Source organism: Mandrillus leucophaeus, unplaced genomic scaffold, assembly GCF_000951045.1.
Source record: "Mandrillus leucophaeus isolate KB7577 unplaced genomic scaffold, Mleu.le_1.0 Scaffold282, whole genome shotgun sequence".
Lineage (NCBI taxonomy): Eukaryota > Metazoa > Chordata > Mammalia > Primates > Cercopithecidae > Mandrillus > Mandrillus leucophaeus.
The window spans coordinates 1571456-1597175 of record NW_012102943.1 but is presented as its reverse complement, the minus strand read 5'-3'; the positions used below and the strand labels follow the sequence as shown (position 1 = coordinate 1597175).

Sequence of the window (25720 nt, the reverse complement as noted above, 5' to 3'; positions counted from 1 at the left end):
GGGGTCTCCGGAGTTGCACCTAGAAGGATGAGATCCATTTTATAGGATTTGGACTTACGGAATGGGAGGCTGGGTAAGAACAGCATGTGTAAAAACATAGGGGAAATTTTTAAAAATATATAGGAAAAAGGTCACAGACTGTGGGTCTTGTTATTTCCTCCTTCTGTTTTTTTTTTTTTGAGACAGAGTCTCGTTCTGTTGCCTAGGCTGTAGTGCAGTGGCGTGATCACGGCTCACTGTAGCCTCGATCCCCTGGGCTCAATCGATCTTCCCTCCTCAGCCTCCCATGGTGCTGGTATTATAGGCGTGAACCACTATGCCTGGCCCTGCCCTAATCGGGTTTTGATTATTAATTCTGTCTCCTCTCCCTATGAGAAGAATTTTGACCTTGTGAGATATATTTTGATGCTCCTGCCAACTGGGAGTTCCTGATTGGAGGCTACCATTTAGAAGGATATTGTGGATAAATAAGAGGTATATAGAGGGTGGTGCCAGAGGCATGGTGTTTTTTTTTTTTCTTTTGAGACAGAGTTTTGCTCTTGTCACTGAGGCTGGAGTGCAATGGTGTGATCTTGGCTCACTGCAGCCTCCACTTCCCGGGTTCAAAAGATTCTCCTGCCTCAGCCTCCCGAGTAGCTGGAATTACAGGTGCCCACCACCTCACCCGGCTAATTTTTGTATTTTTAGTAGAAATGGGGTTTCACCATGTTGGCCAGGCTGTTCTTGAACTCCTGACCTCAGGTGATCCACCCACCTCAGCCTCCCTAAGTGCTGGTATTACAGGCGTGAGCTACCATGCCCGGCCAAGCATGGTGATTTTAAAGAGGAGGTCACTCTTAAGTCAGCACGCAAGGTCTGAGCTTTCCTTCCCGTTACAGTCCCGAGCCTTCCTGAAGGACTATTACCGGGACCACAATATCGAGCTCTCCAAGCTGCTGTACAAGATGGGCCAGACGCTTCCCACTTGGCTGCGAGAGGACCTCCAGAACACCAGGTAGCCGCGGCCACCACAGCCAGACTGAAAGTTTGTGACAGCCGGGACGTCCCGCCACGCGCTGAGCCAGACTGACCTGCAGAGTGCGAAGCTGGGCCCGGGCGGCCACGTACTTACGAGCAATACTCTGTGGAGGCCTGGTGGGGCCGGGGGAGCACCCAGGCGGGTCTGCAAGCGCCTCGGAGCACCCACCGCTGGGTCTGTGGCCTACGGGACCTCCCTCACCAGCAGAGGTCCATTCCGTTCCCAGCCGTTCCTGGGGAGGCCGCTTCCTGGTAGGAGGGAGTCCACGAGGCTCTTTTCTGTCCCTCACTGTGTTCCGCCGACCGTCCCCTCTCGTCACCCATCACTCCCTGCTTCCGCAGGGCGCCCCTCAGTATTCGCTGCCATATGTCCCTGTCCTCCAGGCTGTAGGGGAGGAGAGCCTGGCGGGGGGAGACAGACTGGACATTTCTCTTACTGTTTCGAGCCAGGCTCTTCCAAGTGGCCAGCTGGGTCCCCAGAGTCAGTCCTAGGCTGGATGGGAGGGTGGCCACCTCGAGAGGACTCCCAGCCTCCACATCTGGTTCCTACCTTCATATCTCACCCTCCCGTTCTGGGGAAAGAATCTCTGGTTCCTACAGTATCCACCCCATCCTCAAGGCTTCCCATGGGGCCTTGGGGCACTGCCTTGCCATGGGGCCCGGTTCTCTGGGCCCCACCTGCACCCCTTTCTTCCCCCTGGGATATGACATGTGTGGTGTTTCCTGTGGTAAAAGACTGAGGCAGGCCAGGGTTCTGCCAGTAACATGTTCCCATGTACAGACGCGGTCCCCACACCCTCCCAGCCTCAGGCCCAGGCAGACGTGGACGAGCTGGTGAGACTGCCAGCCATGGCTTTGCTCAACCACCTGTGGCGGAGGGCTCCCAGAGACCCCCTTAACCTCCCAAATACTAAGAAGCTAAAGTATTTTAATATTTTGGTTTTTTTTTTCTTGGTGCCAGAGTTTATACCCTGGGTGCTGGGGTCGCACTGTGTTATATATATATATAATGTGTATATATATATATTCTATTTTTTTTGGTTGGGTTTGTTTTTAATTCAGTCATACAAAGTGGTGGTAAGCCCCAGTCTCAGGGGGCGTTCTGTCTTAGAGCTAGAAATAAGGTGGCAGGGAGGGAGGCTGTGTCCTCAGTGGCCTGGGGCCTGAGGAGACAGCAGGAAGGGGCCCTCCCCAGTGCCATGGCTGCTCTGGGGCTACCCCAGGTGAACAGAGGTGGTGAGATGCGCAGGGAAGACCAGCTCTCTCCAGGACATCGGGCTGTGTGAAGTCCGGTGACCCTGAGGGGATTTTGGCCAAAGGAAACAGCCAGTGCTGGGCTAGGAGAGCTGGGGTCAAAAACTGGCCCACCCCCTCTCCCTCACATGGTGCTAGGCTGGGAGCTGCCCTGAGAGCTGGAATGCCCACCAGGGCCCACAGAACTGTCTCCAGGCTCCTTGGAGACAGTGGGATCTCTGGGCTGATTTCTGGTTGGGGTCTGCTCCTACCCCACCCTGTATAACAATGTGAAGTGACTGAGGCTGAGGTGCCTCTCCCTGGCCCCCTCCAACTGCCAAATTCTGCTTCCCTCTGACCCCCAGGAAATACTTTCTAGAGAGCCTTGACTTATTCAGAAGACTCTAGCATCTTGGGGCTGGAAGGTCTTTTGACGGGTATGAAACAGGTCCAGAAAGCGGAGGTGGCCTGCTTGGCCGATGTCATGGAGCCAGCTGGGAGCAGGGCTGGGCATTGAACCCAAGGCTCCCGGTTCCAAGTCCCGTCGTGCTCTTCCAATGCCACACTGCCTCTGAGCCCATCCTTGGGACCCTACTCTGTGCCAGGTTCCTGTCCCTTCCTCCGTCACACCATGGTCATTCCAGGATATGGGGACAAACCACTCCTTCCCAGCCAGGGTGCCTTTGAGCCTTCTCATTCCGAGGTCTGCGTTTGCATCCCTGTCGTGTTCTCCCGCGAGGGGTCCTTCCCCAGCCTGTGGGGGCCTGGGTCTGTTCTGAGCTGATTCCCTTTTCTCCAGTTCACTGCTGGGATGAAGAAGTTGGACACTCAGTGGGACCAGCTGCAGGTGGTTTCATGGTGTACAGAGCAGTGTCTCCATCATGCCTCTCAATGGGGCCTGCAAGCCTGGGAACCTTGGGCATCGTTGGGCCAGCAGGGATGAGCAGCAAAGGGTCTGAGGACAGGGTGGCATGTCTGCTTGTACACTCGTGAAGACTTGCCCATGCCATGGAGCCAGGGGCTCCTAGAGAGGGGCAGTGACTTCCAGAGTCCCATCCGTCAGTGAGGCGACCAGGCTGCGGGATGGGTGAGGATCTTACAACTCCCAGGTTCTGAAATCTACCCTCTGGGCCTGGAGGCCTCTGTCGCAGAGCCTGGAAGGCAGGAGAGGTGGGCTGGCCTGGGGCAGGAGCTCCACTTATCTCTGCCTCTGGCTGTGGGAAGGAGCAGGCAGTTGGAAATCCTGTGACAACAGAGATCTGGATTTTTGCCTGGGCCCTTCTGCGGGCCTGGGGACTGGACCTGCCATGTGTTCTAAGTCTGTCTGCCTGGGTCGCTGCTGCCACCTCCCCTCCCACTAACAGACCTTTCTTGAAGACCCACTAGGCCCAGACACTGCCAGGACTTGCAGGTATGGGGGTCGGTAGAAGGAGAGACAGCTAAGCTGCCTGAGGGGCTGTCAGCTAATGGGTACACGGACACCCCCTCCCGAGAAGAGAAAGCCACAGATGAGTGGGGCAAGCGAGACCGGTCTTCAGTGTCCACCAATTCACTCTCAGCATTTGGCCAAAAAAAGGGAGAGAGAAATAGCTGAAATTAATTGTTCAGGTGGCTCCACCATCTATTCTGTGGTCCCCTCCATGAGCCTTTGCCCCAGGGTGGGTGCAGGTGCGAGTGTCACCTGCAGTTGCCTGTCATTCAGGGTTCCGGAGCCTTCTGTGGTGGAGCGTCCTGCTGCTTGGAGGATGAGTCTGAAGTTTAAAAATGGGCCTTTTCTGAGTCCCCCAATGAGCAATCAGTGCTTCTGGGCCCAGCTAAGGAAGCCATCTGTTCCCAGCAAAGGAGAACTGCCACGCTGACCTGCAGAGGTTGGTGGTCCCAGCACAGAGCTGTGCCCACTGGCTTGTTAATGGCAAGAGCAAGTACAGAAATGTTTTACCAAACATTTAATTATGAATGCCCACTCCCCAGCATCTATATCTAAAATTAACATTTTGCCACATTTGTTTTTCTCTGTCTGTGTACATATATATTTTCTCTGTCCTAATTTAAAAGTACATTGCAAACACCATGAAACTTGAGACCTGAAAGCTTCAGCCTGCATCTCCTAAGCATTAGGGCATTCTCCTACACATTGGCCCAGTATCACAGCCCAGACAAGAAGTCATTTCCCAACGACGTCTGCTATCCAATCTGTGTTCAAATCCCCCTGGTTGTCTCCCAGGTAACACATGTCTGGTTGTGGAGTCAGCGTCCAGTCGCGGTGCACACTGCATTTTCTAACTATGTTTTAAAAACCCCTTTGAATGCTGAAAGGTCTTCTCTCAGCTCACTTTGAGGTTTTAAATGATATTGTTTTTGAGGCCTTCGGCCTGCTGTCCTGTTGAAGCCCCACATTCTGAATTTGTCAGCTTGTTTGCTCATGGTGTCACATAACCACTTCTTCTATCTCCTGTACTTTCAAGGATAATTTAGGCTACATGAGACTTTGCCTTTTGTGCTGGCTTGACAGCTTCACTTCTGCCTAAGGTGCGCCTCCACTGTCACCTGTACCAAGTGCCAAAACAGCAGAGGGGCCAGTTAGAGCAAGAGCTCTGGGGAGGGCCCGGAAAGGCTCCCTGGAGAAGGCCGCAATATCTGGGCCTCGGAAGGAAGGACTCAGGGCTCTGGAAGGAGGAGGCTGCATGCCTGAAGGCTGGGCCTTCGACCCTGGGGATGGGCCGCAGGGCACCAAACACATCATATGTCTCTCTCTTTCTGTTTTGGGGTCCCAGGGTTCTCATTTCCTGGAGGCCCATTGTCTGTGTGCACTGGAGCAGAGCCAGGCTCTGGGACGCAGCAGGGAAAAGCCTACATGGGGAACTGCCTCCCACAAGCTGTGGTGTGAGAGGAGCCCTGGCTGGCAGCAGGAGCTGTGAAATTTCATCCCAGCCGGGTGCATTTAGTGACTGCCTGACCATCTTCCTCCCAGGCCCTCAATTTCTTCATCTGTAGAATGAGCAGATAGGGGCCACGGCAGGCGTTTTCACACATCCAAGGAGGCAGCTCTGCTCTACTTGATGTGAGGATGAGGGGGGCCTAGACCCCCTGCTGCCCAGGCCCTTGAGGCAACACTGGGTTCCTGGCTTGACAGCTCTGGGCTGGCTGCCCTTGCCAGCTCAGCCGGCTGGAGAGTTTTCAGCTCCCCCAAGGAACGGGCAGAGGGTTTGTGTGGGGTCAATGCCAAGAACTTGGGGGAAACTGGCTGCATTTTATCCTAAGAAGTTCATCCCTCCTGCTCTTCTTCTTCTTCTTTCTGGCCCTGGAGGAGAATGAGGGAGGAGAGGCTTTTCTATGACTGTGTTAGCTTTTATTATTAGCAAGAGGGCTCCTTTTGTAATTTGTGCATGAAATTCATGTCATTTCCTGGGAGAGGAGAGGGCCAACTGGAGAGGGTGGGGGGCACACTGGGGAAGCAGGCAGATGTTTCCTTCCCTTGTAGGGGGGTGGGGAGAGTGGGGGAGAGGGGGTGCTACCCAGTTCGCCTGATGAGGGCTCTCGAACCAGCCGTTTTGGGTTGTGTTAAAGGTGAGACCTTCCTCCATTAATGTACAATCTCGAACTAACTGCTAATAAAGTGGGGTTCTGTTTGTACACCTTGGTCTTGTCTGACCTTTTTGCAAGGCCTGCAGGGGAGGGTGGAGTAGGGGTGTTTGCATGCATGGCCAAAGCCCACTTGTCCCCGCCACCTCAGGCATGCACACGTGCCCACACGTGTGCACTCACATATGCACATGGTGACTTGGTCAACGCAGATCATTTCCACTGGGTTATGAATGGAAGATTTCCCAGATAGAGCAGAGGCCTATCCTGGGGCAACCACAAGGGGGCATCTCAGATCATGAGCCCTCAGACAAGCTGGATTGCTCAGAAGCCCTGGGGGTCAGGCACTGGACCAAGGGGAGATTTGGGAGCTGGAACCATTTCTGCTACTAATGTATATGGTAGCTGGGGGGCAAGCCACTTTTACTGTTTTACCCCATTTCCCTTACCTTTTAGATGCATGGAGGGAGTTGGACTCTGTGGCCTCTCTTGAAGAACTTGCCTAAAAAATACAGATTCCCAGGTCCACTTTCAGAGATTTAACTCCAGCAGATGTGGGATGGGGCCCAACATCTTTAAGGAGCCCTCCAGTACACTGAGGAGTTTTTAACGAGCCCTCCAGTACACTGAGGCAGCCCAGTGTAACTCTGGCTCAGAGTGGGAAACTCTGGCTCAGATCCATGGTTCCTGTGGGTTCTAATTAATGTGGAGAGCCCCACTGTTCAGGAAAACGTAGGGTAAAACAAATGACTTTGAAGCCCTCACAGCCTAATTGAGGGCCAGACTCGAGATTTGCCTGGAGAACGAGAGTTATCACAGGTAGGGGGGCCCAGGCCAGTGTCTGCAGTGCAGGTGATCAGACCTGCTCCTTCAGAATCCCCTTGGGAAGATTGAAACAATATACATTCCTGGGCTCCCCCAAAATCTGCTCACTCAGAACCTCTGGGGTGGGACTCAGCACAGTGTACTTTAACAGACTCCTTGGTGTTCGGGGAAGTTTGGGAATGCCGAATCAGGCCACCATGTATGTCAGAGACGGTACCCAGAAATGTGCACAGGTTCTGAGGGGCAGAGGAGGGGCATGCTGGAGACGCAGCTGGGCAGTCCTGCTTCCCAGAACCCAGTATGTTCAAAGTGAATGTACCACAATGCCATCTCTGATGGCACAAGGGCAGCACCTGCAGAGCCCTCTTTGGAGTTCGTCAGCTGGGAGCTTGGTTTGGGTCGGGTGGCCCTCACCAGCAAGAACACAGCTGGAGGCTGCATGGGCAAGAGCAGATCAAGAGACATGGTGCAGAAGGGTGACTGTGCCAGCTGAGGGGTCAGCCTGCAACGGGGATTTTTGAATTTAAATACAGCTGAGATTCTGTTTTGAAAGAATCACTTAATTGAAAACCAGGTAAAGGTGGGGGTGCTCTCTGGTTGGAGTGGGAGTGAAGCTCTGGACTCTTCCCAGCTCACCTCCTCCCTGTCTCTCAGCCTATCTTGGAACCTTAGGATTTTTTGAAACACATTGTGAAAACCCAACCCAGTTGCTTCCAGAGGTCCCAAAATTCCTGCAGTTCTAACAGGCTGAATGAATAGCAGCCCATCAGCCCCTCCTCACCCCCCACGGGGATGTCCACCCAGGAAATCTGGTGCCCCAGGAGTGGTTCGGGCTTCTAGAGGTGGGCAGTTCCCTTGGAGAAGCCTGGATTTTGTGTGTAGGGCAGTGTGTTTCATAATAGCAAAATGCTGGGAACCACCTAGATGTCCATCCACAGGGGATCAGCTAGGTAACCTCCGTTGTATCCATTCACTGTAACGATGATTCAGTTGAAAGTAATGAGCTCAGTCTCCAAGGCCTGCCGGGGAAATTTCTATGACAGACCTATACAATGTGACCGTCATGGAAAGAGAACACTACAGTTTGTATTTTTCCTGGGGTTGTAGATATATGTATCTCACATCAAACTGCTAGTAGGGGAGGAAAGACTGAGAAGGGGGACTTTCAAAGGGGACTTCAGCCTTGGCTGAAATATATATAAGACAAGGATAATGTATTTGCATATCATTTGTGGAATGAAAATGTCTTAATGAAGAACAGAAATGGACAAAGCGGAAAGGGGGACTGCAAGCAGCTAGAATTCCACGACCATGCGATGAAGGCCAACACGGCTTTACCCAGCCCTTAAGCTCCTATGGAGTTAAGGTCTGGAGAAGGCCTAGGGTGCCGGTGATGAATTTCTTGCCTTGCTGCATTTGTCCTAAGCATTCGTGAAGACCCTGAAGTGAGGAGCCTGACCTTCCTGTGACTGTAGGCCAGTCTTAACTCCTCTCTGGTCCTGGGAGCTTGGCTTACCCGAGCTGACAGACGGGGGAACTAGGGTTAGTATCACCATTGCTGGAACAAACTGACACCATGTGTCTCCCAATATGATGCAATGGGAAGGACCCAGTACAACACCTGGGAGATTCCTAACAAAAACATGGGACGCGAATCCAGCCAAGGGGAACAGACAGACACATCCGTATTGGGGACATTTTGCAAAATAACTGGCCTGAACTCCAACAATGTCAAGGTGATGAAAGATACAGAAAAGCTGAGAAATGGTTCAGGATTAAAGGATACTAAAGAGATGTGGTAATCAAATGCCATGTGTGACCCTGGAGGGTCCCAGACCATGAAACAATTTGCTATAAAGGATACCACAGGGACACCTAGCAGAACGTCAAGATGGACCGTGTGGATTAGATAATACTATTCAACTGATGTTCAATTTTCTGGTTTTGATTATTTTACTGTTATGAAAGAGTATCTAATGAAGTACATGTGAGCTATTAGTTTTTTGCAATTACAAGTAATTGCCGCAATTACTTTTGCACCAACCTAGTATTTAGGGGTAAAAAGGAAGAAATGGAACTGAATTTTGACTCCTGTTATTTCTCTAATGGTACTAGATGATAGGTACTCATCAGATGCAGTCCAAAAAGTGTCCACCAGGGGGCACTATTATCCCAGCCTCTCACAGTGTAGTCAGTGTGAATGCCTCCCGGGAAGACTGGGCTGGTGTAATGGTGGTGTGGCAGTAATATTATCAATATTAATATCAATAAATTAAATAATATAAATAAAAAGTATTTCTTATCCTGTGTCAGGCAGACCCTCTGCTTATCAAGTGCTATCTTTAAAATTTTTTTTTTATTTTTGAGACAGTGTCTCACTCTGTCAGCCAGGTTGGAATGCAGTGATCTCAGCTCACTGCAGCCCGAAGCTCCTGGGCTCAAGCCATTCTCCCACCTCACCTTCTGAGTAGCTGGTATTACAGGCATGTACCACCACGCCTGGCTAATTTTTGTATTTTTTGTAAAGATGGGGTTTTGCCATGTGGCCCAGGCTGGTCTTGAACTCCTGGCCTGAAGTGAACCTCCTGCCTCAGCCTCCCAAAGTGCAGGGATTACAGGCATCAGCCACCTTGCCCGGCCTCTTTTAATCCTCATAACAATCCTCTGAGGTAGGTATTATCATTCCCATTGTATATTTGAGGAATTTCAGTTCAGAGAGGTTAAGTAACTCTACCAGGATCACAGAGCTGGTAGTCATTGGCCCATGAGACTCCACAGCTTGGAGTCCACTAGACTGTCCTGCCCCCTGGGCCTGAGGCTGAGAATGTGTCCTGGCATAGAGAAGTGCCCATGAGGCTGAGTGGGGACAATTCACTGAACCTGGCCCTGCCCTTTTCAGGGCTGGGGACTGGGTGGTCCTGGGAAGCTGTTAAAGGTGCCTAAAAGTATATGTACCTACAAATCTGAAACAGAAGTACAAACAGGGGATGGTGTGAGAAGCAAGTCTCCTTCCACTCCCTGAGCTTTGTCCTCCAACTCGCTTCTTCAGAGGAAACCACCATTAGCAGTTTCTGTGGATCTTTCCAGAAATTGTTTTACATATACAAACAGTTGAGTGCACGTGCATGCCCTGCTGGTGTGTACCCTCAGGCTGTTCTGCACTGTGCTTTTCCATGGGTGCCTCTGGTCAGTGGGTGGAAGGTATTTACTGCTCTGCATGGCAGCACAGGGCTCCTCTGCGTGGGTACTTGGGTGGAGGGTATTTGTTGCTCTGCATGGCAGCAGATGGAGGGCTCCTCTGCATGGGTACTTGGAGAAGCTCTGCTCTATTACACCTTTCAGGGAGTGGGGGTAGAAACTGGAGCTTGAATTCTTTGACCTTTGCCACATTCTGGGGTGTTCTCCCTTGGGAAGGAATAGACTGCACAGCACAGTAGTCAAAATATGCACAGCTGGATAGATCTGGTTTCAAATACAGGCTCAGTATTGGCTGTGTGACCTTGGTCAAGTACTTCATGTCTCTGGGCTTCAGTCTCTGCTTTCGTGAAGTGGAGATAGTTACAGGACTGAGGTGACAGAGATGTTGTGAGGAGTGAAGAGACAGTGTCTGGAAAGCCCTCAGCAGGAGCCTTCTACACAGTGAGTGCTCAGTAAAGTCTTTGCCAGTTCCTGGTATCACACATATACAGACCCCATTTCTGAGCCTGAGCCTGGGGGTGGCACTGCCACCTTTGTCCTGAGGCTGATGAGGTTGGGCTGAGAAGTCAAGCGGCCCAGTCAATGTGGAAACTCATTACATTTGATTGTTCTTCCTGGGACCTTGAAATGGAAATGGTGGGTGATCTGGGGCACTGAGAATGACTCTTCAGAACACACACACACAACACCAACTTCACAGGAAAACAAGGAACACGAGAGACTGCTATAAGCAGCTGCACGTTAACAAATCAGATGCTCTAGATGCAATGGACAAATTCTTAGAGGCACACAAACTACCAAAACTGACTCAAGAGGAAATAGAAAATCTGAATAGACCTATAACAAGTCAGGGGATTAAATCAGTAATCAAAAAACTCCCAGCAAAGAAAAGCCCACCACCAGATGGCATCATCGGTGAATTCTACAAAACATTTAAAGGAGAATTAACATCAGTCCTTCTCTTAAACTCTTACCAAAAATCTAAAGAGGAGAGAACATCTCCCAACTCATTCTGTGAGGCCAAGCATTACCTTGATACTGAAACTAAGACTCTACAAGAAAAGAAAATTGCAGGCCAGGTGCAGTGGCTCACGCCTGTAATCCCAGCACTTTGGGAGGCTGAGGCAGGTGGATCACCTGAGGTCAGGAGTTCAAGACCAGCCTGGCCAACTTGGCAAAACCCTGTCTCTATTAAAAATACAAAAATTAGCCAGGCATGGCAGCATGCACCTGTAATCCCAGCTGCTCAGGAGGCTGAGCCAGGAGAATCACTTGAACCCAGTAGACGGAGGTTGCCATGAGCCAAGATTGCAACAATGCACTCCAGCCTGAGTGATAAAGTGAGACTCCACGTCAATAAACAAAACAAAACAAACCAAACAAAAACATTATATGCCATGATCAAGTGGGTTTTATTCCAGGAATGCAAGGGTGGTTCAACATATGAAAATCAAAGTAATATACCACATTATAAGAATGAAGGGGGGGGAAAAAACCACATGATCATCTCGATGCAGAAAAAGCGTCTGACAAAATTCAACACCCTTTCATGATATAAACGCTTAACAAACTAGTACTAGAAAAGAACTCTTTCAACATGATAAATGCCATATGTGAAAAACTCACAGCTAACATATTTTTTTTTTTTTTGAGACAGGGTCTCGCTCCATTGCCCAGGCTGGAGTGCAGTGGCACAATTGTGGCTTACTGCAGCCTTGACCTCCCAGGCTCAAGCGATCCTCCCACCTCAGCCTCCCAAATTGCTGGGACTACAGGCACATGCCATGCCTGGCTAATTTTTTATTTTTGTTGTAGAGACAGGGTCTTGCCATGTTGCCCAAACTGGTCTAGAATTCCTGGGCTCAAATGACATCATTCTTAATGGTGAAAAACTGAAAGCATTTCCCCTAGGATGAGGAACAAGACAAGGATGTCTGTTTTCATAACTTCTAGTTAAGATTAGAAACTTCTACTCAACACAATACTGGAAGTTCTAGCCAAAGCAATTAAGCAGGAAAAAAACAAAAGGCATCCAGATTGGAAAGGAAGAAGTAATACTATCTCTACTTATAGATAACATGATCTTAATGCCTAGAAAACCCAAAAGAATTCATACGCATACACGAACTATTAGAGTTAATAAGTGAATTTTGTAAAATTTCAGGATACAAAATCAATACACAAAATCCATTGAATTTCTATACACTATAATGAACAATCCAAAAAGGAAGTTATGAAAACAATTCTACTTATGATAGCATCAAAAAGAATAAGATATAGGCTGGGCGTGGTGGCTCCCGCCTGTAATCCCAGAACTTTGGGAGGCTGAGGTGGGCGGATCACCCAAGGTCAGAAGTTTGAGATCAGCCTGGCCAACACGGTGAAACCCCATCTCTACTAACAGTACAAAATGAGCCAGGTGTGGTGGCACGTGCCTGTAATCCCAGCTACTTGGGAGACTGAGGCAGGAGAATCACTTGAACCGTGTAGGTGGAGATTGTGGTGAGCCGAGATCGTCCGCTGCACTCCAGCCTAGGCAACAAGAGGTAAACTCCTTCTCAAAATAATAATAATAATAATAAATAAAAATAAAATATATAGGAATAATTTAATCAAGGAGGTGAGAGACTTGAATACAGAAAACTATAAAACATTGCTTGAAGAAATTAAAGATCTAAATGAATGGAAAGACATCTCATGTTTGATTAGAAGACTCAATATTGTCAAGGAATATACAGTTTTTTTTTTTTGCAATTCCTATCAAAATTCCAACAGGTTTTTTTCCAGAAATGAAAAAAGATTCCTAATATGAAAATTCCTAATATTCACATGGAATTTCAAGAGACCCAGAATAGCAAAAACAATCTTGAAAAAAAAATGACACAGTTGCAGGACTCATGCTTTCTGATTTCAGAACTTACTGCAGGCCAGGCATGGTGGCTCACACCTGTAATCCCAGCACTTTGGGAGGCTGAGGGGGGTGGATCATCTGAGATTGGGAGTTTGAGACCAGCCTGGCCAACATGGTGAAACCCCATCTCTACTAAAAATGCAAAAATCAGCTGGATGTGGTGGCACACGCCTGTAGTCCCAGCTACTCGGGAGGCTGAGGCTGGAGAATCACTTGAACCCGGGAGGCAGAGGTTGCAGTGAGCTGAGATCATGCCACTGAACTCCAGCCTGGGCAACAGAATGAGACTCTGTCTCAAAAACAAAACAAAACAAACTTACTGCAAATCTACAGTAATTATAACAGTGTGCTACTGGCATAGGATAGACATGTAGACCCTGGGGTAGAATTGAGAGCCCAGAAATAAGCCCTCACATCTATTGCCAATTGATTTTTGACAAGGGTACTAAGAACTTTCACTGGAGAAAGAATAGTGCTCCACAACCTGGATATCACGTGCAAAAGAATGAAGCTGAACCCTTACCACACACCATAGGCCAAGACTAAGTGAAAATTGATCAACGATGTAAATTTAAGAGCGAAACTTAGAACTATTAGAAACATAGGTGCAAATATCTATGACCTTGAATTTGGTAATGGTTTCTTAAATATGACACGAAAAACACAGGCAACAAGGAAAAAAAAGATAAATTTGTCTTCATTAAAATTTAAAAGACTTGTGTGTGTCAAAGGACACCATTAAGGCCAGGCACCGTGTCTCACACCTGTAATCCTGGCACTTTGGGAGACCTAGGTGGGTGTATCACCTGAGACCAGAAGTTCAAGACCAGCCTGGGCATCATGGTGAAACCCCATCTCTACAAAAACTACAAAAATTAGCTGGGCGTGGTGGTGTGCCTGTGGTCCCAGCTATTGGGGAGGCTGAGGTGGGATGACCCCTTCAGCCTGGGAAGAGGAGGTTGCAGTGAACCAAGATTGCATCATTGCACTTCAGCCTGGGTGACAGAGTGAGACCCTGTCTCAAAAAAGAAAGAAAGAAAAAAGAATACTATAAAGAGAGTTAAGAGACAATCCACATAACAGGAGAAAATATTTGCAAATCATATGTCTTATAAGGGCCTCATATCCAAAAAATATAAAGAACAACTCAACAGCAAAAAGACAAACAACCCAATTAAAAAATGGGAAAATGACTTGAATGGATGTTTCTCCAAAGAAGACATACAATGACCAACACACTCGTGAAAAGGTGCTGAAAACGTTCGTCATTACTGAAATGCAAATGAAAACCAGTTCTCATCTACTAGAATGGCTGTTTTTTTTTTTTTTTTTTTTTTTTTTGAGATGGAGTCTTGCTCTGTCACCCAGGCTAGAGTGCAGTGGTGTGATCTTAGCTCACTGCAACCTCCGCCTCCCGAGTTCAAGCGATTCTCCTGCCTCAGTCTCCTGAGCAGCTGGGATTACAGGCATCCACCACCAGACCCAGCTAATTTTTGTATTTTTAGTAGAGATGGGGTTTCACCATGTTGGCCAGGTTGGTCTGGAACCCCTGACCTCAGGTGATCTGCCCACCTGGGCTTCCCAAAGTGCTAGGATTATAGGCGTGAGCCACCACACCTGGCCGGCTATAATTTTTTTTTTTTAAAGGAAAATAAGTTTTGATGAAGATGTGGAGAAATTGGAACCCGTAAACATTGCTGGTGGGAATGTGAAATGATACAGCTACTGTGGAAAACAGTTAAGTGTTTCATCAAAAGGTTAAACAGTATTCACAATAACCAAAAGCTGGAAAGAACACAGATGTCCATCAATAGATGAATGAGCAAATAAAATGTGGTATATAATACCGTGGAATATTATTCCACCACAAAAAAGGGAGGAAGAAATTCTGATATATGGTACAACATAAATTAGCCTTGAAAACATTATGTGAAATAAAATAAGCCAGACGTACAAAAAGATGAATATTGTCTGATTTCCTTTATACTAAATATCTAGAATAGGCAAATTCATAGAGATAAGAAGTAGGTTAGAGGTTACCATGGCTGAGGGGAGAGGGAGGCTGGGGAGTTATTGCTTAAGGAGCACAGAGTTTCTCCTTGGGTGATGGAGAATGTTGACAGTAGATAGTAGCGATGGTTGTGTAACATTGTGAATGTACTAATGCCACTAAATTGTGCACTTTAAAATGGTTAAAATGGCAAATTTTATGTTATATGTATTTCACCACAATAAAAATACATATACGGCATTCAAGGCAGCTCTGTTTTCTTAAATTGAAATATAATTTACATACACAAAATAATACTTTAAAGTGTATAATTCAGTGGTTTTTAGCAAATTGTGCAAACATCACCACTATCTAATTCCAGAACATTTCATCACCTCAAGAAGAAACCTCATAGCAGTAAGTGGTCATTCCTCATTCTTCCCTTCTCTCAGGCCCTGGCAGACACGGAACCACTTTCTGTTTCAATGAATTGCATATTCTGAACATTTCCCATAAATGGAATCCTTCCATATGTGGCCTTTTGTGCCTGGTTTCTTTCACTCAGTGTGCTTTCAGGGTTCATCTATGTTGTAGCTTGTGTTAATACTTCATTTTTAATGACTGACTACGATTCCATTATTGGTACGTTTGTTTATCCATTCATTAGTTGATGGACATTGGGTTGTTTCCACTTTTTGGCTATTGTGAATAGTATTGCAGTGAATACTCATGTACAAGTAACTGTTTGAAATTCCTTTAGGTATAGATGTAGGAGGGAAATGCTGGGTCATAAGGTGATTCTATGTTTAACTTTTTCAGGAGTCACCAAACTTTTTGCCACAGCAGTTGAATCATTTTGCATTTCCACCAGCAGTATACAAGGGTTCCAATTTCTCCACATCCTCGCCAAAACTTGTTTTTTTTTTTCCACTTTATTTTATTTATTTTTGAGACAGAGTCTCGTTCTGTTGCCCAGGCGAGGATGCAGTGACGGGATTATGGCTCACTACAACCTCCTCCCCTCAGGCTGAAGGGATCCTCCTACCTTGGCCTCCTGAGTAGCTGGGACTACAGTTGTGCACCACCATACCCGGAAAATTTGTATTTTTTGTAGAGACAGAGTTTTGCCATGTTGCCCAGGCTGGTCTCAAACTCCTGGGCTCAAGAGATCTGCCTACCTCAGCCTCCCAAAGTGCTGGGATTACAGGCATGAGCCAACAGGCCTGGCCTTATTATTATTACTATTAAAGAGATAGTGTTTTAGTCTCTTGCACAGGCTGGAGTGCAGTGATATGATCATTGCTCACTGCAGCCTCTAACTCCTGGGCTCAAGTGATCCTCCCCTCTCGGCCTCTCAAAGTGCTGAGATTACAGGTGTGAGCCTGGTCTTATTTTCCATTGAAAAAAAAATTATAGCCATCCTAATGGATGTGAAGTGTTACCACATTGTGGTTATGATTTGCGTTTCCCTAATGACTACTGATGTTGATTATCTTCTTATGTATTTGATGGACATTTGTATGTCTCTTTGGAGAAATGTTTGTTCAAGTCTTTTGCCCATTTTTGAATTGGGTCATTTCTCTTTTTGTTGTTGAGTTGTAAGAGCTTTTTATGTGTTCTGGATACTAGACTCTAATCAGACAGTTCATTAGGTCTTTGATCCATTTTGAGTTAATTTTTGTATATGGCGTGAGGTAGGGGTCCAACTTCATTCTTTTGTGTGTGGATATCTGGTAGTCCCAACATCATTTATTTAAAAAACTATTCTTTCCCCCATTGAATTGTTATGGCACCCTTGTCAAAAATTAGTTGACCATAAATGTGAGTATGTACACATATGCTCAATTCTATTTTATTGATCTGTTTGTCTATCCTCAAGCAAGTTTCATGCAGTCTTGATTACTGTAACTTTGTAGTAATTATTGAAGTCAAGAAGTATGAGTCTTCTAGATTTGTTCTTCCTTTTCAAGATGATTTTTGGCTGTTTTGAGTTCTTTGCATTTCTATGTGAATTTTTCTATCGACTTGTCAATTTCTGCAAAAAATGTACCTGGGATTTTGATAGGGATGAGTTAAATCTGTTGATCAATTTGAGGAGTATTATGATCTTAACAATATGAAATCTTCCACTCTGTGAACATGGGATTTTTTTCCATTTCTTTATATTGTCCTTAATTGTTTTCAGTGAGGTTTTGTGTTTTGTATTTTTTTGTCTCCAGTTTGACTCTACTGTTTTTGTTGTTGTTGTTGTTGTTTGTTTGTTTTTGAGATGGAGTCTCACTCTGTCTCCCAGGCTGGAGTGCAGTGGCACGATCTCAGCTGACTGCAACCTCCACATCCCAGGTTTAAGCAATTCTGCCTCAGCCTCTCCGAGTAGCTGGGACTACAGGCATGTGCCACCATGCCTGGCTAATTTTTGTATTTTTTGTAGAGGTGGGGTTTTGCCATGTTGACCAGGCTGGTCTGGAACTCCTGACCTCAGGTGATCCATCCACCTCAGCCTCCCAAAGTGTGAGACTACAGGTGTGAGCCACCATGCCCAGGTGACTCACTATTTTTATAATCACATAGAAAATGTTTAGAGTGTGAAGAAGGGGTATGGGTAGAAATGGCAACTGGGACTGAGTTGGCTTGGGGAGATGTGACCTTGATCAGAGTTGACTTGGCCTCAGAGGCCCCTCTGGAAAAGGAGATTCTGATCTTGGGATCAGAGTTGGAACTTGCCACTCTCCCCTGCCCATGCCTGCTTCATGTGATCTCAGATGGGGGAACTGGGAAAGTCACATGGCTGGGCCTGGTGGAGGGGGAGAGTCTCCCCGAGGTACGTGGTGGAGTCCCAGGCTTGGGCTTTTTCTTTGGGACCTTGGGCCAGCTGCCTATGACATGGGAGATGTGCTCTCTGGTCCCCTGGCCCAGGCTGTTCAGCACATTGCCTTTTCACAGTGCCCAACAGAGAGAGCCCCTGATAAACCATATGACCATAAAATGGTCCCCACATGTTTTTTACCTCTACTGCGTGTGCACTTCTCGCTTTTGAATCCATCATCCCCTCCACCTAGCCTGTTTGTTCCTTTCCTGTTCTATCACCCAAATCCTCTCCGTCATTCAGGGTATCTTCTCTAGAAAACCTTCCGTGGTCCCCTTCCTAGTCCTGCTTTCAGGGGTTTGCTTTCGCTCCTCTGGGCTCCTCCAGCATCCACCCTTTGGGCTGTGCCACCTGAGAAGATTCCAACATCCAGCACTGAGTTCGGATGGTTGATATGGGGGTCTGGACCCCTCACTAGGTGATGAGCTTCTCAGGGGTCTCCAGTCCCATCAGGTCCCAAGCATAAGGTAGCACCAGCTGCCTGGCAATGACTGTACCCTGTGTTGGTTGATCGGACACAGGACAGGATGTGAAAATCATGGGTGACCCTCCTGCCCTACATCCAATCCACAAACACTGAGAACTCTGGGCCAGAGGTTCCCAAATACTCACCTGTAACAGACTTCTAGCCTCAGAATTCACCAGGGAATTAATAAAAATTCAAATATTCAGACACTACTGTCCTAGATTCTGATTCAGGAGCCCCGGGAAGGGCCCAAGAGTCTGTGGTTTACCAAGTTCCCCAGTAGTCCTGTTATGTAACCAGGTTTGGGAGCTTCTGGGGCTGGCAAATCTTAGTCACTTCAGTCCAGTGTGCTTTCTCCCTGCCCTCTCCCGTGCCAGAAGCTTTGTTTCTAGGGTGGAAGATGGACATGGATCCCTTCCCTGGATGACCCTCAACAGCCCTATAAATCCCCTCACACTCAAATCCCTCCCTTCTCCTCCATTATAACCTTTTTGGAGGCTCATTCCTCTTGCCTGTTGAATTCATAGGCTTTAAGTCTCCCTTCTCCCAGGAGGTCTTCCTGTCTTGCCTCCATATACTCTCTGATCACAGATATCCAGAGATGGTCATTAAACATTTAGAAACATAACATTAAAGAGGCTGACATAAAACATGTAATATGTATGGGGTTATAGTACAGATAAACATTTGTTTATGTTCTCGCATAGGATATAGTTTTGTTATATTACAGACAGATACATTACAGGCATTTAGGCCTAGTGCATTGATTTATAGATGGGTCATGATGTAGTAGAGCTGAGAAAGACCATCTAGTCTGTTACTTCTTTTCTTCCCCATTTTCAGATAGGTAAATCGAGGCCCAGGTGCATAGGTAATGGGGCTCAGGTGCCTGAGAATCCTTGGCCCCCAGACCTCTGCTCACTTGCATGTAATCTCACATAGGCTTGTGCAGACCCTCCATCCTCCAGTTCTCTAACTAGTGGTGCCCACCCGGATCCTGGCAGCTCGTGGCCTAAGGAGGACAGGCAAAGGGCAATTCCTCAGTGGCCAGCCCAGCCCCCATCTGTCCCCCAGTGTGGCCAGGGCCTATCTGCACAGCTGGAGTTGGTTACCCAGCTGTTTATGGGTCTTTGCCTCTGGTGTTTATAGTTCCGCCTTTGGGTCTGCTTTGCATCCCCACTAATGAGAACAATGCCCCAGGAGGCGGCGGCGGGTGACTGGGGGACCACTGGATGGGGAGCGATGGGCTGGGCCTGTGTCCTGGCTTCTGCCTTGCCTGGTTCTAACAAGGATTTCAGTCCCTTTACAAGGACACAGGAAGAACAGCAAAGTGGCCCATATGAAAACGGGTGGGAAACAGACACGCCCAGGTGAGGAGTGAGGAGGCGAGAAGGCTAAGAACGAGTCTGCCGTGACTTAGGCACTCAGGGCAGGGGAGAGCTGGGTCCAAATCTTTCCTTTTAACAAAATGCCTTTTTTTCTTTCATTGCAAGAGTTATAAATCTCCATCGTGGAAACTTTAGAACATACAGACACATAAGAAGAAAATTTAAATGTCTGTATCCCACCAACCCGGTAACCACGGTTCATGTTTTAGGACGTTTCCTTTCTGTCTGATATATAAAGTTGTTTTTGCAGAAAGGATAATATGCATACACTGTATTTTACAAACCCCCTTTATTTTTATTCTTATTTTTTGAGACAGAGTCTTGCTCTGTCACCCAGGCTGGAGCGCAGCGTTGCGATCTTGGCTCACTGCAGCCTCCGCCTCCTGAGTTCAAGTGATTAGATTCTCATGCCTCAGCCTCCCACGTAGCTGGGACTATAGGTGTGTGGCACCATGCCTGGCAAATTTTTTTTTTAGTAAAGAGGGGGTTTCACAGCTGGGCGCAATGGCACATGCCTGTAATCCCAGCGCTTTGGGAGGCTGAGGTGGACAGATCACGAGGTCAGGAGTTTGAGACCAGCCTGGCCAACACAGTGAAACCCCTTCTCTACTAAAAATATCAAAAAATTAGCTGGGTGTGGTGGTGGGCACCTGTAATCCCAGCTACTCAGGAGGCTGAGGCAAGAGAATTGCTTGAACCTGAAAGGTGGAGGTTGCAGTGAGCCAAGATAGCGCCATTGCACGCCAACCCGGGCGACAGTGCAAGACTCCATCTCAAAAAAAAAAAAAGGGGAGTTTCACCATGTGGACCAGGCTGATCTTGAACTCCTGGCCTCAAATGTTCCACCCACCTCGGCCTCCCAAAGTGCTGGGATTACAGGCGTGAGCCACCCCGCCCAGCCTACAAAACTCTTTTAAATCATAATAAATTGTCAACATCTTTATGTGTTATTAAATATTTTTCTACTACATCAAATTGTGTTATTTCTATTTTGTGGAAATTGCAATCGTTAGTGAAGTGCACAAAATTTAAGGCTCAAGTGTCCCCCTTTTTCCTGTCCCCCAGTAATACTTCTAACTCTTCGGTGGAAATCTGTCAGACATTCTCCTGTGTACATCACAAACTGGTGTACATGGTAGAGCTGTGTCATAGTTTATTTAGATGATTCTTTCACATTGGGCATTGAGGTTAGGTACACAGCTGTTTGAAGCCCACAGGCAGCCAGTGTGACCAGGGAAGCCTCCTGCTTCCAAGAGCAGATCATAGTTTCTCCCAGAAAATCTCACTAGGGCAGCATAATAAGCAATGTCCTTAACAACATGCTGGCCATTAACACAGGAATGAGTTCCACTGGGCTGTTTCCTTGTAAGGTCATGTTTGCTTTTACTTTTAAGTTAATAAAAGTAATAACATTCATTGCAGAAAAATTTAAAAATACAAATAGGCAAATGTAAGAAAATGAAAATCACCCATAATATGGAAATAAGCCCATGTGTGATGTTTATAATGTCTGTTGCCTCAGTCTGTATGTCTGTTGCTGGCCACACACAGTGTGCTAAGTGGCTAGTATATGTCTGTAGGTACAATATTATCCTACTTGTACAGATGGCCACCTCTGGCTTTTTAGGTTTGGTGAATGGCCCAGAGTCTTTTGGCTGCAAGGGGGCAGAGGCTGCCAGAGGACCCAGGCCTCCAGCTTCCAAGTCTGCACCCTGAAGCACCCCTCACTCTACACCCCTCAGTTTCGCTCACTGAACTGCCCGGAGGTTTTTCTCTTCCAGCATAAGATGTTGTAAGATGTTATCATCTGCTTTTTTCACTTACAGATAAATTGTGACCATCTCTTGGTGGTGTTAAATAACCCTCCTTATGGAATTCCATTTTATGGATGTATCACACTTTATTTAATTGCTGAATATGTGGGTTATTCTAGGTATTTTTTTAGTGTCATAAACAAAGCTATGCAAAACATTTTTGTGGCTTAACCCTTGAGCATGTTTCTAGTTATTTCCACAGGACTGTTTCCCTAATGGCCCTTGCTGACCTGTCTTACCAAAGGGCAGGGAGGTCAGGGAGACTCTGGGTGAGGGGAGCACCCAATAAGGTGTGCCCACCCGGTTCTTAGCTGGGTCAAGTCAGCTTGAGGGAGACATCCTAATCTATGTAGAAGACAGCAGGATGCCTTATTCTTTAAACAGTCCTCTAGAAACGGTCTCAGCTGAGTTCAGAGAACCACTGAAAGGCTGGGAGCTTAGCTTGGCAAGTGATACCCATGTGGGCATGTGAATGCAGCCCCCGCGGCACTGCAGATAATTGAATTTGAAGAGGAACGAGACAAAACCAGTCTGCAAAGGTGATATCCCCATCTCCAACAGAGGAAAGAGGATGCAATCCTTCCTCTGCAGAAATGGACTCTGAAATTGGAGCAACTCCCAGAGGTCCCAGAGCTCTACTCCCAGAAGTGCTCCAGGGGCTGTTCTAGCGGGTGGGTGGGGAATGGAGGGGCTTCACACAGTCTTCCTAGTATGTGGGGCTTGGTGGAGTCTTGGACCACAAGTTAGCCAGAGTGGAAAAGGAGAGGATACCAGGCAGGGGGAAAGATGAGCACGGCCTGGAGATGAGAGGCAGAGCCAGTGCTGCAGAGGACCTGAAAGCCTTAGTCCGCAGGGTAGAGGTTAGGGGCAGGGGTGCAGCAGGGGTGACGGGAGTCTGCACTTTACCCCACATGACAGGACTGCCATGATGGCTCAGTGAGGAGACGCATGACAAGGTTTGGGCCCTCTTTTGACGTTTTCTCCCTCCCTCCCATAATTTCTCAGACACCCAGGAGCCAGGCTGGGTGGGTGCTGAGAGAGAAGCAGGGAGGAGGACACGGCCTGCGCACTGGGAACGGGGCCTTCGGGGGCTCTGTGGGAGGGAAGGAAGGGAGGCTGAGTAGGGTTGCCAGTGAGGGAGACAGCTCCGTCCACTGGAGGCCCAAGGAGAAGGCACTCTCCGCTCCCCCAGACAGGCTGCCCAGTGCAGGCCACCCCTGTGGGAAATGCTGCTCCCTCCACAGGACACAGGGTGGGTGGAGTTGAGGCAAGAGCAGGGACAGGGCTCTGCAGCGTCATATCCCAGCTCTGCCTCTCCCTGGCTGTGTGGTCGTGGCCTGGTTGCCTACCCTTTCTGAGTCATAGTTTTGTTATACATAAATGAAAACAATCATAAGAGGAGGATTAGATGAGCTTATGCATGAAATGCCCAGGTGCAGCACCTAGTAAGTGCTCAATAAACATTAATTAGTACTGTCTGAAGCTTTGCCTGCCATGGAGGGAGGCGACGTAGGCCCTTCAAGGAGCTGAGGTCTGCCCCCCTACCTCTCTTTGTGAGGCCCTTTGAAAGGTGGAGGGAGCAGCGGAGGCCGAGGTCCCGGAACTGAGGAAACCAGAGTCAACCGTAGATGCCACCCCTAGCTTCTTTGGAGGTCAGCCACCTTGCTCCAAGGTGAGTTCTCTCCACTCTTCCATTAAATCAAAGTGTGAGTCCCCTGCCCCTGGCCCTGAGTTGGCCTCTAGGTACAAAGTGCATAGTATATGTCAGGCCCACACTATGCACCAAGCACCCTCAAATGAAATCCTTACAGCCCCCCATAAGGGACTCCGTTTATACGCAGGGTGGGGCCCGGGCTTAGGGAGGTTCCATGAGTTTCCTGGATGCAGACTGTGGGGTGGCAGGGCCAGGACCCCCGCTCTCTATCTGGCCACAGACCCTGGCTCATGACTGCTGTGCTGGGCTGTCCCCCCTGTCCTCCTCACCCCCAGCCTGACCCCCACATGGGGTCCCCCTCACACTCCTCCCTCCTTGAGGCTGCCCCACCTGGCCCGTCCTGGCCCTGCTGTAGAGGTGAGCCCTGCGGCGCTCTCACAAGGCACCATTCATCCAGGCAGGCTGCTGATTAAAACCATGTGTGGTGTGGCCAGCCAAGGTGGCGGCAGCTCCGGAAGCCAGGCCTGGCGCGGGGCTTGTGGGCCTTGAGAAGGTTGGGGGAGGGATCTGGCTGACCCAGAGGCCTGGCAGGCTGGGGGTGCTCTGGGGCGGGACTTACCTCCCCAAGCCATGTGCACACACCAAGGGGACTCTGAGCTGTGATTCTGACTCTTAGGTCCAGTCTGGGGATGTGGGAGGCAGAGAGGCCCCCTCCAGGTGAAGGTGGGAACCGGGCTTGGAATGTCTCAGACCCTTGCAAGGCCCTTTTCAAGGCTGCCTGGGAAGGGCAGGCCCCGTCTATGGGGCTTGGTTACCTAGGAAGGCGTGTGTATGTGTGTGTGCACGCGTGCGTGTGTGCGTGCGTGTGTGTGCGCGTGTGTGCGTGTGCGCGTGTGTGTGCGCAACCATGCACATGTGCTGAAATCCATGCAAGGTGCCTCTGAGTCCTTGGACTCATGATCGCTTTGGGGTTTCCTAAAGGCAGTTTTGTGCAGTGGTTAAGACCATGGGCTCTGGAGGCACAAGACCTGGGTTTGAGTTCCACTTCTGCTGCTCCTGGGCTGTGTGACCAGAGGCAAGCTGCCCAGCCTCTCTGAGCCCCTCTCCTCATTCACCAAATGATGATGGAGTCCTGGTCAATGCGATTGAGCAAAGGTGGGGCTACATTGGCTGGGTAGGCTTTTTGCTCATGACTGGCCTTGAGGGTGTGCCATCCCCAACCCCCAGCCCAGGGCCCCTAAGTCATTTGGCTGTCACTCCTGACCTCTGAGTTGTGGCTTGTCAGGGAGCTGGGAGGGTGCTAAGTGTGGAGTGTCTGGGTTTCCTGAGGCCAGTTAGAGGGGGTGAACAGGGGATAGGAGAGGTGATCAGGGGTGATCAGGGGAGAGCAGGGGTGAGCAGGGGAGAGCAGGGGTGAGCAGGGGAGAGCAGGGGTGAGCAGGGGAGTGTGGGATCTGCATCCCGTGTGAGGTGTGGCTGAATTAGCTGCCCCTGCCCAGGCCAAGAACAGAGTGAAGCATTGTTCAGGGGCCGCCTGCCCGGGCACGGAGGCTGTCACAGGAAAGGGTGGGCAGGTGGGCTGGGCCATGGCCGGGACTGACCACAGGCTCGGCTGTGTTGGGACCCTTCGGGGGCCTGTCTCTCAGGAGGCACCCTGGTTTCCCCAGGAACACATGTTCTACTGGGCAGTGCTCTCCCTGGCTCTCCCCTGCTCTCCCTGGCTCTCCCCTGCTCACCCCTGCTCACCCCTGCTCTCCCCTGCTCACCCCCGATCACCTCTCCTATCCCCTGCTCACCCCCGCTAACTGACCCTCCCTCTGGGAGGGAGGCCATCTGAGGGTATTGGTCCTAACTGAGTAGCCGCCATGAGATACCCTCAGCCCCTTCTCCCAAGGGTAGGGCTAGTCCCAAAATAGGAGCCAGGAGTCCTGAGATTCTACCCTGTGCTCCAAGGCCAGGGCCCCTGACCTCAAACCTGGAAGGGCCATGTCCGTCTTTACACGGGGTGATGCTCAGGCCCGGAGGGAGGGGTGCCTGTATCACACAGAGAGCTCCTGGGCAGAAGCTCATCATTGTCCTTTGGGGTGGACTGCTTAGGGAAGAGAGCGAGCAGGCGGCTGTTGTGAGGAGGGGCCTAGAGCTGAAGTGGAACAGCCTCCACCTCCCAGTGTTGTGACTGGGGCAGCCACCTGCCCTCTCGGAGCCTCTGTGTCCTCCAGAAGCAGAGAAAAGAGTCCCACCACAGGGGCCTCTATGAGGGCTGGGAAGGTGGGTTAGGGGTTCAGAGCCTCAGAGTGGCTCAGGCTGTGCTCGGAAGGCAACCTGGCTTCTAACCCCAGCGCTCCCCGTGGCCAGCTGTGTCACCTTGGGCAAGACATGTTCTTCTAAAAACATCTTCCTCATGGGATTTTTGGGGAGACAAATCAGCTGCTATGCAGTCATGTGCTCGCCATCACACTCGGCAGGTGTTGTGGTCATCAGTGGCCAGGCTATGGTCACCAGATACTCAGTCGGACACTGATCTAGGTGTTCTGTGAAGGTATCTCAGAGATGTGATTAAAGTCCATAATCAGTTGACTCTTAAGTAAGGGAGACTATCTGAGATGATCTGGATGAACCTGATTTGAGTGGTTTGAGGCCTTAAAAGCAGAGCTGAAGTTTCCCTGAAGAAAAGTTGTGGACACCAGCTTCAGTGCCTGCTGTGCCTGAGGGTTCCAGCCTGCCCTTCTGGACAACCTGCCCTGCTGTGTTAGTCAAGGTTCTCCTGAGAAACAGA

General features: G+C 48.9%; 1 protein-coding gene across 2 annotated transcripts in view; it reads left to right on the top strand.

Moving 5' to 3' along the window:
- The window catches only part of NDST1 (N-deacetylase/N-sulfotransferase (heparan glucosaminyl) 1), a 59951-nt gene extending 54068 nt beyond the window's left edge, over positions 1 to 5883 (top strand). For both annotated transcript variants that reach the window (XM_011985332.1, XM_011985331.1), the window contains one exon: positions 879 to 5883. In XM_011985332.1, coding sequence (XP_011840722.1) covers positions 879 to 998 — 120 coding nt within the window. In that variant the 3' untranslated portion in view covers positions 999 to 5883. The remainder of the gene's footprint in view (positions 1 to 878) is intronic.
- Positions 5884 to 25720: the final 19837 nt, after the last annotated feature.